At 45.1% G+C, this 13948-nt stretch overlaps 1 protein-coding gene across 1 annotated transcript in view; it reads right to left on the bottom strand.

Moving 5' to 3' along the window:
* LOC110491048 (histone-lysine N-methyltransferase PRDM16) overlaps positions 1–12981 on the bottom strand; it is a 135281-nt gene extending 122300 nt beyond the window's left edge. The window contains exon 1 of the mRNA XM_090201595.1: positions 12901–12981. Coding sequence (XP_090057721.1) covers positions 12901–12981 — 81 coding nt within the window. The remainder of the gene's footprint in view (positions 1–12900) is intronic.
* Between the last annotated feature and the right edge of the window lie 967 nt (positions 12982–13948).

Genomic DNA, 13948 nt, shown 5'->3' with positions numbered 1-13948 from the left:
CTGGCTGCTCCATGCTGACTGGCAGCTCTGGCTGCTCCATGCTGACTGGCGGCCCTGGCTGCTCCATGCTGACTGGCGGCCCTGGCTGCTCCATGCTGACTGGCGGCCCTGGCTGCTCCATGCTGACTGGCGGCCCTGGCTGCTCCATGCTGACTGGCGGCCCTGGCTGCTCCATGCTGACTGGCGGCCCTGGCTGCTCCATGCTGACTGGCGGCCCTGGCTGCTCCATGCTGACTGGCGGCCCTGGCTGCTCCATGCTGACTGGCGGCCCTGGCTGCTCCATGCTAACTGGCGGCCCTGGCTGCTCCATGCTAACTGGCGGCTCTGGCTGCTCCATGCAGACTGGCAGCTCTGGCGGCTCCTTGCAGACTGGCAGCTCTGGCGGCTCCTTGCAGACTGGCAAATCTGGCGGCTCCTTGCAGACTGGCAGCTTTGGCGGCATCCTGCAGACTGGCAGCTCTGGCGGCTCCTTGCAGACTGGCAGCTCCCTGCAGACTGGCAGCTCTATGCAGACTGGCAGCTCCATGCAGACTGGCAGCTCCCTGCAGACTGGCAGCTCCCTGCAGACTGGCAGCTCCCTGCAGACTGGCAGCTCCCTGCAGACTGGCAGCTCCTTGCAGACTGGCAGCTCCTTGCAGACTGGCAGCTCCTTGCAGACTGACAGTTCCGAACAGGCGGGAGACTCCGGCAGCGCTGTAGAGGCTGACAACGCTAAACAGGCGGGAGACTCCAACAGCGCTGAAAAGGAGGAAGGCTCTGGCAGCGCTGGACAGGCGAGACGCACTGTAGGCCTGATGCGTGGTGCTGGCACTGGTGGTACTGGGCCGAGGACACGCACAGGAAGCCTGGTGCGGGGAGCTGCTACCGGAGGGCTGGGGTGTGGAGGTGGTACTGGAAAAACCGGACCGTGCAGGCGCACTGGAGCTCTTGAGCACCGAGCCTGCCCAACCTTACCTGGTTGAATGCTCACGGTCGCCCTGCCAGTGCGGCGAGGTGGAATAGCCCGCACTGGGCTATGCAGGCGAACCGGAGACACCGAGCACAAGGCTGGTGCCATGTAAGCCGGCCCAAGGAGACGCACTGGGGACCAGCTGCGTAGAGCCGGCTTCATGGCATTAGGCTCGACGCTCAATCTAGCCCGGCCAACACGCGGAGCTGGAATATACCGCACCGGGCTATGCACCCGCACTGGAGACAGCGTGCGCACCACTGCATAACACGGTGCCTGTCCGGTCTCTCTAGCCCCCCGGTAAGCACAGGGAGTCTGCCCAGGTCTCCTACCTGGCGTAGCCATACTCCCTGTTAGCCCCCCCCCCCCAATAAATTTTTGGGGCTGCCTCTCGGGCTTCCATCCACGTCGCCGTGCTGCCTTCTCATACCAGCGCCTCTCTGCTTTCACCGCCTCCATTCTACGATAACCTTCCTCGCACTGCTCCAGCGAATCCCAGGCGGGCTCCGGCACTCTCCCTGGGTCAGCCGCCCACCTGTCGATCTCCTCTCAAGTAGTATAGTCCATACTCCTGCTGTCCATAACGTCCTCCCATGTCCATTCCTCTTTACGCTGCTGTTGCTGCCTGTTGACACGCTGCTTGGTCCATTGGTGGTGGGTGATTCTGTAACGGTTCTCTTCTATCTCCTCCTCTGATGAAGAGGTAGAACAAGGATCGGACCAAAATGCAGCGTGTAGATTTCGATCCATGTTTTAATGAACAAACATAAAACACGAATCAATACAAACACTACAAAATAAAGAATGTGATGAACGTAACGAAAACCTAAACAGCCCTATCTGGTGAAAACACATAGACAGGAACAATCACCCACCAACACACAGTGAAACCCAGGCTACCTAAATATGGTTCCCAATCAGAGACAATGACGACACCTGCCTCTGATTGAGAACCATAACAGGCCGAACATAGAACTGGACAAACTAGACATGTAACATAGAATGCCCACTCAGATCACACCCTGACCAACCACAACATAGAAATATACAAAGTAAACTATGGTCAGGGTGTGACACTCTCGCTGGTGGCAAATAAGACTGTGACAGTTTATAGAGAGTGAGAGTGTCTGAATGCTCCAACGTAATCTTTACTAGTCCCAAAAATTAAAAAATCTTCTTGAAACAGGGTCTGTCCAAAATGAAACGCTCATTTTAGTTTCCAGTTGCAAAACGCTTTAAAACAAACACTTTCCGTCGCATGTCCTAATAACCATGACCCAGGTGTCTGTCCGCTACTCTATGCCTTGAGAAGAACCTGGATCGAGGAGGAAGAAACCCCCAAATGAGATGTGAACATCTCACAGCTCTGTTCCTCTATAGAAGATCTAATTTCTCCTGGTGGAACTGATACTGTGTCGGTCGCTGGGCAGATCCTCTGGGGAGCGAGACGAGACAGGGCTGGCTAGGGCTTCTCATTAGTAGGTCATAATCAGCCTCCACTCGGCTCAACTTCTACCACTCAAGTTCTCATCTGTTGCAACCCAGTCTCATGTTTTGACATCTTAGTCATTTCAGTTAGTTGTAGGATCTACAAATGTACATTCTGGCCTAACGTTCCCAGTTCAATTCTAGAGTTACGGTTTTAAAGCTTATGCTTTGGGTTAAGGCTGCTCTACTTTTCTGCCTCAGTCAAATGTCTGTGGAAGAATCTAAAGTTTGTCGGAGGCACACCCCAATTTTCTTTGACTTTTGCGAAAGGTCAAAACGGTCCCGCTTTTCCAAGAGAGCATTTACAGAGGCTTGTTCAATTCTGTAGCTCATAAATTCTGAATGGCCTTCCTGGTCGGAGACTGAGCGCATGCGGAAGGTCAGCTGTCGGTGATGGTGATGGCTGTGTTTTGTGAGTAAATATGGAAATATCAGTTTTGGTCCAAGGTGAGTAGGGCAGTTCATGTAAACACACGGTTCTGATGAGTGCGGTATGCTAACTAATCGTAAGCGTGCCCCAAAGTTGCAGCTGTGCCTAATACTATAGCGCTGTGTTTAGCCTGTGGGAAGTGAGAGTGTTAGGTTAGGCAACTGCTAACTGGCCTGCTTGGAAATAACACAACCTGTTAGCACCTACGCTCATGTAGCATGGAACAAGTCAGGTCTTTAACATGAAGAGTAACCTGTGGCTGCCCCGCATGCAAATCATCTGGCCTGATGGTGATAGTGAGCTAAGATACTGATTGTGTGAGATCTTTCCTTCCTTTCCGAACAACGTTGTTCTTTAGTGCTTTACTGGAAACCAGACATGCTGATGTCATCTCAATGTCATCTTGAAGCCATGTTCCTTTGATACACTCTGTCTTCTACACTAAGCTCACAGAGAATGCCTCAGTCTTCTCTTCACTTTCCCCTCTGGGGTGGACAACGTAGTTCAACAGTCACTCGAACAAGAGCTACTGCCACCGCCACCATTTATGCATTAAGCAGTCTGAAATAATAGGACTTTTATTTTCTGTGTGAAAACAGTCACTGAAAAACTAACCAGACATAGAGGTGGAATTAACTCCCCAAAAAAGCCTTGCACAGGTTCAAGTCAGAGTGCACTTGTCCCAGCGCATGTTGGAAGCTCAAGCTCAGGTATTGTACATATTTTATGAACAGATGGGGAACAGCTTTGACCGAGGTGAGGGGTGTAGGTGGGTGTGTGTGGGGGAGGGAGTCGCAGAGGGATTCCTAACCAGACTTTGCACACTACACACAAACGCACCCCCCCCACACACACACAGACCACCCCCTCACCCCCTTCCATACACACTCCCCACACACACACCTATCCTGATTCGTAAGGCCTCAAATGAGGTGCAACAAGGAGAGAAAACTCTGGATTGTTTATTTATTTCCCCTCTTTTCTCCTCCTCTTGACATCAGAGAGAGGGACACCTCTCTGGAAAAGTGGCTACGCACACGTGTCGTAAAACACCAACCTGAACAGAGGCCCACCCTACCACCCCTACAGCCCAGGCACGGACGACAGCGCACACACTTTCCATACCATGGGACTTCTCCAAAGTCTACTTAGCGGGGTTAAGAAGTGCCCTTTATTGGAAGGGGCCAATTAAAGGGAGTGTGGTTGTGTGTGTGTATGTTTGTGTGTGTGTGAGACGGTGGTGTCGCTGGGGACTGAGAGTGATCCCTCACTAATCAAGGCCAGCCAGGAGAAAGAAGAAAAGGGAAACTAAGATCAGGACTTTCCCTCAGGGCAGGGCCTTTCACACACAGTCTGCCATGTGTGTGTGTGTGTGTCTGTGTGTGTGTGTGTGTGTGTGTGTCTGTTTGTGTCTGTGTACATGCATGCGTGCATACGTGTGTATGCATGTGCATCTGTGTGCGATACACGTGTGTGTGTGTGTGTGTCCACACAAGGCCGGACATAGTCTTATCTAGGTAATGAAAATAGGGAGACTGAAAATGTTACTTGAAAGAAGAGTAGATCCGCACAAGTACAGGTCAATGAAATATGTGGGATATCCTGAAAGACAACATTTCTCATAAATTTGGGTGCTATTTAGGACTTGTGATCTTAGTGCTTTGCCTCAAAGGATGAGAACGCGTGCGTGCGTGTGTGCGTGTGTGTGTGCGTGCGTGTGTAAGGGGAGGCCTGCGGTGGTCTCCAAACCGAAACCACATTTAGGAGAGATTGGTTCAGATTTGACGGGGGAGGTTACAAGGAGGTGGGGGGTCAAGAGGCACAATGACACCACCATGTCTGTGACACCTTGAAAACTGAGACCTTGTCTGTGTGTATGAGAGAAAGAGAGTGTGTGTGTTCCACTAGGCATGCCTTTCTGATTTCAGGAGTACGTATTTTCAAGACAGATACTGAACAGAAAGAAGCCAAGAAACCTTTTGCTAACCTTTCCTCACCCACTGCCAAGCTCATTTTCAGGATGCACATCGTCCTCACACTTTTTGAACTTCATCCTCCCGTCTGTTGAAAGATCTCTTTGTAAAGAGTGTTCACGGCTTGGGAAAACAGGAAAGCTTTTACTAACATGTCTAGGGGAGAGCGGTGCAGAGCGTTGCAGGCAGCACAATGGTGTTGTGGCAGCTAATGTGGCTCTGGCTCTATCTGGCTTATGTATTCATATCCTGGGGAAGTCAACCAACATCAGAGGGTCCTCAGCAGAACCTAGAGAATGCTGCGATTGTTGTTGTTCTGCTGTTGGAGACAGCACAATAAACACACAGATTTGGCGAGTCTCTCCTATGCCAGGGAATGGCGAATGATGTGTGTGTGTCTAACAATACGTGTGCTTATAATACAGTTTACATGTGTATCACCATGGGACTGCATCTGTACACTTTAGGTCTGCCTTCTGTCTATCCCCGTTACTTATGATAGAGAGAGAGAGAGGAGTGGGGTCAAACACACAGAGAGAGAGAGAGAGAGAGAGAGAGAGAGAGAGAGAGAGAGAGAGAGAGTGCGGGTGAGAGAGAGAGAGTGAGAGTGCGAGTGAGAGAGATAGTGAGAGAGAGAGCGAGAGAGGAGGGGGCATGGGAGGAGGTCAGAGAGAGGAGTGTGTTCCCCCATGACAGTTAGGGGGCAGCCTGTTATGAAAGCTGTCCGCTGTCCAGATTGAGGAAGAGAGAAAAGTCAAGCACTACTTTACACAGAGTAGAGTTGTTGTATATATTTATTTGCAATTGAAATAACTCAACTTCTTCTAAAAGTCACCACACTATTTTGATGATGGAGCCTACTTTTAATGTAGGCCAATGAGGCAGTGTTAAAATATTATGATGTCTAGTTTTAATGCATGCCAATGAGGCAGTGTTGGCCGACTGGTAAAATATTAGGATGTCTAGTTTTAATGCAGGCCAATGAGGCAGTGTTGGCCGACTGGTAAAATAATTGGATGTCTAGTTTAGACTACATTTGATGTCCGACAGCTTGTTGGCCCTTTTCTCTGACCTTGCACCTGGCAGTCAGGGGAATTTGGGAAGGTTGTGTCTGTTTTTACTTTATGATAACCCACTCATTGTGATGATCCGCTAAATAAACAGACAAGCTAATAGTATGCCTAGGCTAGCGGAGATTCAGCACCATGGATAGTGCAGTTGATGAATGAACTGTGAATCCGACCAGTAGTCCACCGTGCGCTCGCCTTTGTTAGTGAAACACCATGAAACAATGTTACGAATGTCTATTTCCTCGAGCGCTTTTGTGGACACAGTGAATCAGACATTTTGTGATTAGCAGTTTGTATTTTGAGCCTCTGCCAGTATCACACGTTTAATAGTTTGGAGATTTGAATGTGAGATGGAGATTGAGATTGCGTCGAGAGGTCATTTGTAGCTTGCATATATAAGCAAGTAGACTAAGGGATGTGTTCTATTCAGAAGAAAATCCTCTGTGACTTTCTAATTTACATAAGTTAACTTAGCAGTGTGGAGCCAAAACAAACACTTTCTACACTTTTACAAATGACCCCTTTAAAGTGTTATTACAACCACAGTGTTCTGTTGTTACATATGCAGTTGAAGTCGGAAGTTTACATACACTTAGGTTGGAGTCATTAAAACAAGTTTTTCAACCTCTCCACACATTTCTTGTTAACAAACTAGTTTTGGCAAGTCGTTTAGGACATCTACTTTGTGCATGACACAAGTCATTTTCCAACAACTGTTTACAGACAGATTATTTCACTTATAATTCACTGTATCACAATTCCAGTGGGTCAGAAGTTTACATACACTAAGTTGACTGTGCCTTTAAACAGCTTGGAAAATTCCCGAAAATTATGTCATGGCTTTAGAAATAGGCTAATTGACATAATTTGAGTCAATTGGAGGTGTACCTGTGTATGTATTTCAAGGCCTTCCTTCAAACTCAGTGCCTCTTTGGTTGACATCATGGAATAATCTAAAGAAATCTAAAGACCTCAGAAAAAAATTGGAGACCTCCACAAGTCTGGTTCATCCTTGGGAGCAATTTCCAAACGCCTGAAGATACCACGTTCAACTGTACAAACAATAGCATGTAAGTATAAACACCATGGGACCACACAGCTGTCATACCGCTCAGGAAGGAGACGCGTTCTGTCTCCTAGAGATGAAGAAACTTTGGTGTGAAAAGTGCAACTCAATCCCAGAACAACAGCAAAGGACCTTGTGAAGATGCTGGAGGAAACAGGTATTTTTTAATTTATTTTATTTCACCATTATTTAACCAGGTAGGCTAGTTGAGAACAAGTTCTCATTTGCAACTGCGACCTGGCCAAGATAAAGCAAAGCAGTGTGACACAGACAACAACACAGAGTTACACATGGAGTAAACAATAAACAAGCCAATAACACAATAAACAAGTCAATGACACAGTAGAAAAAAGAAAGTCTATATACATTGTGTGCAAAAGGCATGAGGAGGTAGGCAATAAATAGGCCATAGGAGCGAATAATTACAATTTAGCAGAATAACACTGGAGTGATACATGAGCAGATGATGATGTGCAAGTAGAGATACTGGGGTGCAAAAGAGCAAAAAAGTAAATTAAATAAAAACAGTATGGAGATGAGGTAGGTAGATTGTTTGGGCTATTTACAGATGGACTATGTAAAGCTGCAGCGATCGGTTAGCTGCTCAGATAGTTGATGTTTAAAGTTGGTGAGGGAAATAAAAGTCTCCAACTTCAGCGATTTTTGCAATTCGTTCCAATCACTGGCAGCAGAGAACTGGAAGGAAAGGCGGCCAAATGATGTGTTGGCTTTGGGGATGAAAGTATCTATATCTGCAGTAAAATGAGTCCTATATCGACATAACCTGAATGGCCTCTCAGCAAGGAAGAGGCCTCTGCTCCAAACCTGCCATAAAAAAGCCAGACTATGGTTTGCAACTGCACATGGGGACAAAGATAGTACTTTTTGGAGAAATGTCCTCTGGTCTGATGAAACAAAAATAGAATTCTTTGGCCAAAATGACCATCGTTATGTTTGGAGGAATAATGGGGAGGCTTGCAAGCCAAAGAACACCATCCCAACTGTGAAGCACAGGGGTGGCAGAATCATGTTGTGGGGGTGCTTTGCTGCAGGAGGGATTGGTGCACTTCACAAAATAGATGGCATCATGAGGTAGGAAAATTATGTGGATATATTGAAGCAACATCTCAAGACATCAGTCAGGAAATTAAAGCATGGTTGCAAATGGGTCTTCCAAATGGACAATGACCCAAGCATACTTCCAAAGTTGTGGCAAAATGGCTTAAGGACAACAAAGTCAAGGTATTTGAGTGGCCATCACAAAGCCCTTACCTCAATCCCATAAAACATTTGTGGGAAGATCTGAAAAAGCGTTTGCAGGCAAGGAGGCCTACAAACCTGACTCAGGTACACCAGCTCTGTCAGGAGGAATGGGCCAACATTCACTCAACTTATTGTGGGAAGCTTGTGGAAGGCTACCCAAAACATTTGACCGAAGTTAAACAATTTAAAGGCATTACTACCAAATACTAAAGGCATTACTACCAAATACTAATTGAGTGTGTGTAAACTTCTGACCCACTGGGAATGTGATGAAAGAAATAAAAGCTGAAAGAAATAGTTCTCTCTACTATTGTTCTGACATTTCACATTCTTAAAATAAAGTGGTGATCCTAACTGACCTAAGACAGTGATTTGTTTAAACGTCAGGAATTGTGAAAAACTGAGTTTAAATGTATTTGGCTAAGGTGTATGTAAACTTCTGACTTCAACTGTACATCAAATAACCTGACATTGATCCACATCATATGGGTAGACATATAATGCAAGTGTGTTATGCAGCAAAACAAAACTATCCTTTTTTTTTCTCGGTTACAACCCGATAATATGAATCATTGTTGAGCCATCCTGTTCTGATCTAATGAGATGGATGTAGGATTTCTACGGCCTAGAATCAAGGCCTTTCCCAGTCATGAAGGACGAAGTTAGGCCCCTCTTGGTTCTCATTGGTGAAGACTGAACTCAAGTTAGGGGTTGTATGTGTGCTTTACCACTTTGCCCAACATGTGATGTCCCAGCGGTTGTAAATAAACCCCTTTTAAGGTGATATAACTGTGTCATTATTATATGGCTGTGAAACCCATAGCCGAATGGCTTCAGACGGAACATTTCTCACTGGAAGTTGCTGCAGACATTGAACACAGCTTAGGGTGAGGGTATTTCATTAATTTCACACTCTCCCACTATTCCTAACATCTTATAGGTTGTAAATAAAGTATTTTAAGGTGATATAACGTCTATCAACTGGCTTCAGACTGAGCATTTCTCAACATTTATTTACGGAGAGCAATTTCCATTTCACAACAGGTAGTGTTCATTTATTTACATTGTTGTATTGATTGATTATTGCTTTCTTCTGTGGAAATACAGAATATGTTTTAAATGTCAACTATACCAAAAGCTAAATCAAGGAGAGATTTACAACTGTTTAACCATGTTAATCATCACTGAAACATGCAAACTACAAACATTTATCCAGTTAAAGATAAAGAATACATGACAACTAGATACAAAATAGTTTATACAAAACTCAAGACTTGACTATAACAGGAGTAAAAACAAAGTGAGTGTGTGTATATGTGGGTAAGTGTTAGTGTGCGTATATTATGGTGTGTATTATCATTTCACATCATAAAAATGTATCTCCTTTCCCAAATTAAATACTTTCAACAATACCACAACCCCCACCCCCCCTGTCTTTTTTCTCCAATCTGGCAGCCCTCATTAAATTCGGTATAGCCTTGTATAAAATGCATGAAAAGGGCGTTTCTGACACCAGTATCCCAAAGTGTCAAGTGAAAACAAAGTGGTGATCCTAACTGGGAATTCAGGGAATTTCTACTAGGATTAAATGTCAGGAATTGTGTAAAACTGAGGTTAAATGTATTTGGCTAAGGTGTATGTAAACTTGTGACTTCAACTGTATGTAAATAAAGTATTTCTGTTTTATTATTTTTAATACATTTGCAAACATTTCTAAAAACCTCTAATCACTTTGTCATTATGAGGTATTGTGTGTAGATTGATGAAGAAGAAACAAGTATTTCATTCATTTTAGAATAAGGCTGTAACGTAGCAAAATATGGAACAATTCAAGGGTCTGAATACTTTCCGAATGCACTGTACCTCCAAGATGCTTTCACATATCCTGATGCTGTTGGTTTGCTTATGTAGCGCAGACAACTGACTTGGCCTACTTGTGTTCCACATTTTTCAAATATCAGAGCTTGTGATTTTGGGTTACATGAGCTTAGGTGGCACACCCCTATCCAGCCAGACATTACACTTCTTAGAGATGGAAAAACATGGTTGTGCATTGTTATACCTCGGGTAGCGGTATCTCAAAAACGAAAGCCCTTTTTTAGGATTGGCCAACACGAGTCAGAACAGCTTCAATGCACTTTGGCATAGATTCTAAAAAATGGCTTGAACTCTAATGGAGGGATGCGACGCCATTGTTCCACAAGAAATTCCATAATTTGGTATTTTGTTGACGCTGTTGGGAAACGCTGTCTCAGGCACCGCTCCAGAATCTCCCATAAGTGTTCAATTGGGATGAGATATGGTGACTGAGACAGCCATGGCATACGGTTTACATCGTTTTCATGTTCATCGTGTGTCATCCTATGGGGGCATAGACATGGTAGCCAAAATAATGTCCAATATAATTATCTCAAATATTTCTATATTATTTCATACTATAATTCCATTCTTTCTGAATTCATAGTAATCTGCCAGCACACACACACTAATTGGACAGTCTGGGGTAGAGACATACACACTCTTTGGGCTGGACAGGTCTGTGACTTGGCAACACACATATGCCCATTCATTCTCCTTTATCTGGTGCAAGGGGCAACCTGGAACCTGCACTCACACAGGATTTCCTGTAGCCTTCATTACGCAGGGCATAAGTTATTACTCCCCCCACACACACACACACTTACACACACTTACACTTACACACACACTTACACTTACACACACACACACATACACACACACACACACACACACACACACACACACACACACAGCTAATGTGAAAGACTGAGAGGCTGCGAGCTGGATATGGGGCTAGTCATGAGGGGTTGCAAATTAAGATAAGAGGCGACAACCTGAAATAAGTATGTGTGAGTGAGTGTGTGTGGTTGCTCTGGAAGGAGCTCTGTTTCCAGTTGGAAGACCCCTCAACACCACCACCTGACACAAACACACACACACACACACACACACACACACACACACACACACACACACACACACACACACACACACACACACACACACACACACACACACACACACACACACACACACACACACAGGGCTGCCCAATAAAGATGTGTGTGTGTGTGTGTGTGTGTGTGTGTGTGAGCGGAGGTGAGAGGTGAACAGGCAAGTGTGGGGTCCTGCCAATAATGCTAATTTCTAAACAGTTGGGCCTGACAGCTTTTGTCTGTTCCAAAGATGACTGAGGAAGGAGGAACGAGGGGAGAGAAAGAGAGAGAGTGAGAAGGAGAGGGCTAGCTATAAATCAAATCCTATTAACTTCAGTGGGCTGGGGCTCAACTGGTGTGCTAGGAAAGGGGGAGAGATGTCCCTATACAGTATGTTTACTTTGGCAATGCAAGATTATGTCTTAGCATGACAATACAGCTAATTGTATTTAATTTAAATTGATAAAGAACCAGAAAGTTAAGGAAATGAAATAAATGATCAGAGGAAAGGAGAGAAATAAGCTTGAGAAAGACGACACCGGAACCCACAAAACCCTTAACCACGCACACACGCATAGCACAAGTATCAATAAAGATCTCTCTGGGCCTCTTTTCACCAACCCAACCCAGTTCAGGCCTCAAGCTGAAAAGCTGTGTGTGCCATCTTCATGCAGCTATAGTTTAATGACAATGTCCAAGCTGTTTGGCCTGCTATGTCTGCACACACACACACACACACACACACACACACACACACACACACACACACACAATGTGGAACGCTGTTTGCTGTTCTTTTATAAAACTATTCAATTCAGTTTATTGAGATTAGTAGTTTATATGGCAATGACAAGTGAGTATATGGAAGTCAGGAGAACGAACCCATAAAAACGTCCTATTCCAAACTCCTGTCTGGTCCACTTCAGGGTCATGTTCATTAGGAACCAAAACAGACTGAAACAGACAGTGTGCACTAATGAATATGACCCAGCAGAACTGAAGCTGATCCCTGTAACAGGCTAATATGAGCTGAAGATACTATAGAAGACATGGAATTTCTGAAATAACTCCCCTCACACATGCATTCACAAAGAAGGCATGTTTGAGGTTATAAAACAGGCAACACCAAGTACTGCAGTTATGTTTGAATTGGGTGTGACAATGATCAGAGAAGTAGAGTATGAACCATTGACAACAAACAGACACACACACACATTTAGCCAGACAGGCACACACGCTATTCCTCTATGCAAAATGTGCCATGCGGACTTGGGAGAGACGCAATTGCATTCCTTGATAAGCTTGACTTTTCCTCTGTAATACGAGGCAGTGTCATAAAGTTCTGCCTTGGCTTAACCAGTCATGTTTACAGATGTGTTGACGGGACACACACCCTGTATGTGTGTGTGTCCCATACGAACGGCAGCTTTCAGGGGCCCAGAACGGGTGTCTGGAACCCCTTTCCACACAACCCATTTGTTGTGTGTGTGTGTGTTCGTGTCCTCTGTTTTCTTTATGGGGTGTTGGTGTGAGCGTGGGAATCTGTGTGGAAATGCCCATGAAAAGGAGGTCATAGAGACATACAGGCACACACCCTCCTGATGCCCTGTGTTAGGCTGAGGAAGGGCCCTGTGGATTTACAGCCTGTTTTCTCCCTGGGTGTCGTTAGGGGTTAGGGGAACAGACACACTCTCTCTCACACACCCTCCTGATGCCCTGTGTTAGGCTGAGGTAGGGCCCTGTGGATTTACGGCCTGTTTTCTCCCTGGGTGTCGTTAGGAGCATCGTTAGGGGAACAGACACACAGGTGTACTGTAACTAGCATTAGGCTGCCATTAAAAACCAATGAATGCTTGATCCGGTAACGCGGTCCAGAGACTCCGTGCTGAGGAAGTGACGCAATTGCGGAGCCTCCAGAGGCTTGCGGAGGCCAAATTGAGCTACTTAGACCGAAACCGTGTTTCTCCCCAAATTTCACACATTAAAAACAATATCTTACCTCATGTAGGGATTTCAAAGTCTGAACTTCTGGAAAGATTTTGCAGGTTTTCCTACTTACAAAGCATGTCTGTAATTTTTATCATAGGTACACTTCAACTATGAGAGAAGGACTCTAAAAAAAAAAATCCAGAAAATCACATTATATGATTTTTAAATAATTAATTTGCATTTTATTGCATGACATAAGTATTTGATCACCTACCAACCAGTAAGAATTCCGGCTCTCACAGACCTGTTAGTTTTTCTTGAAGAAGCCCTCCTGTTCTCCACTCATTACCTGTATTAACTGCACCTGTTTGAACTCGTTACCTGTATAAAAGACACCTGTCCACACACTCAATCAAACAGACTCCAACCTCTCCACAATGGCCAAGACCAGAGAGCTGTGTAAGGACATCAGGGATAAAATTGTAGACCTGCACAAGGCTGGGATGGGCTACAGGAAAATAAGCAAGCAGCTTGGTGAGAAGGCAACAACTGTTGGCGCTATTATTAGAAAATGGAAGAAATTCAAGATGACGGTCAATCAAATCAAATCAAATCAAATCAAATGTTATTTGTCACATACACATGGTTAGCAGATGTTAATGCGAGTGTAGCGAAATGCTTGTGCTTCTAGTTCCGACAATGCAGTAATAACCAACAAGTAATCTAACTAACAATTCCAAAACTAATGTCTTGTACACAGTGTAAGGGGATAAAGAATATGTACATAAGGATATATGAATGAGTGATGGTACAGAGCAGCATA

This window comes from Oncorhynchus mykiss, chromosome 16 (assembly GCF_057628025.1).
Source record: "Oncorhynchus mykiss isolate SJ-2025 chromosome 16, ASM5762802v1, whole genome shotgun sequence".
In the NCBI taxonomy this organism is placed as follows: domain Eukaryota; kingdom Metazoa; phylum Chordata; class Actinopteri; order Salmoniformes; family Salmonidae; genus Oncorhynchus; species Oncorhynchus mykiss.
Note: the sequence above shows the minus strand (reverse complement) of the source record. Positions and strands in the feature narration are given on the sequence as shown.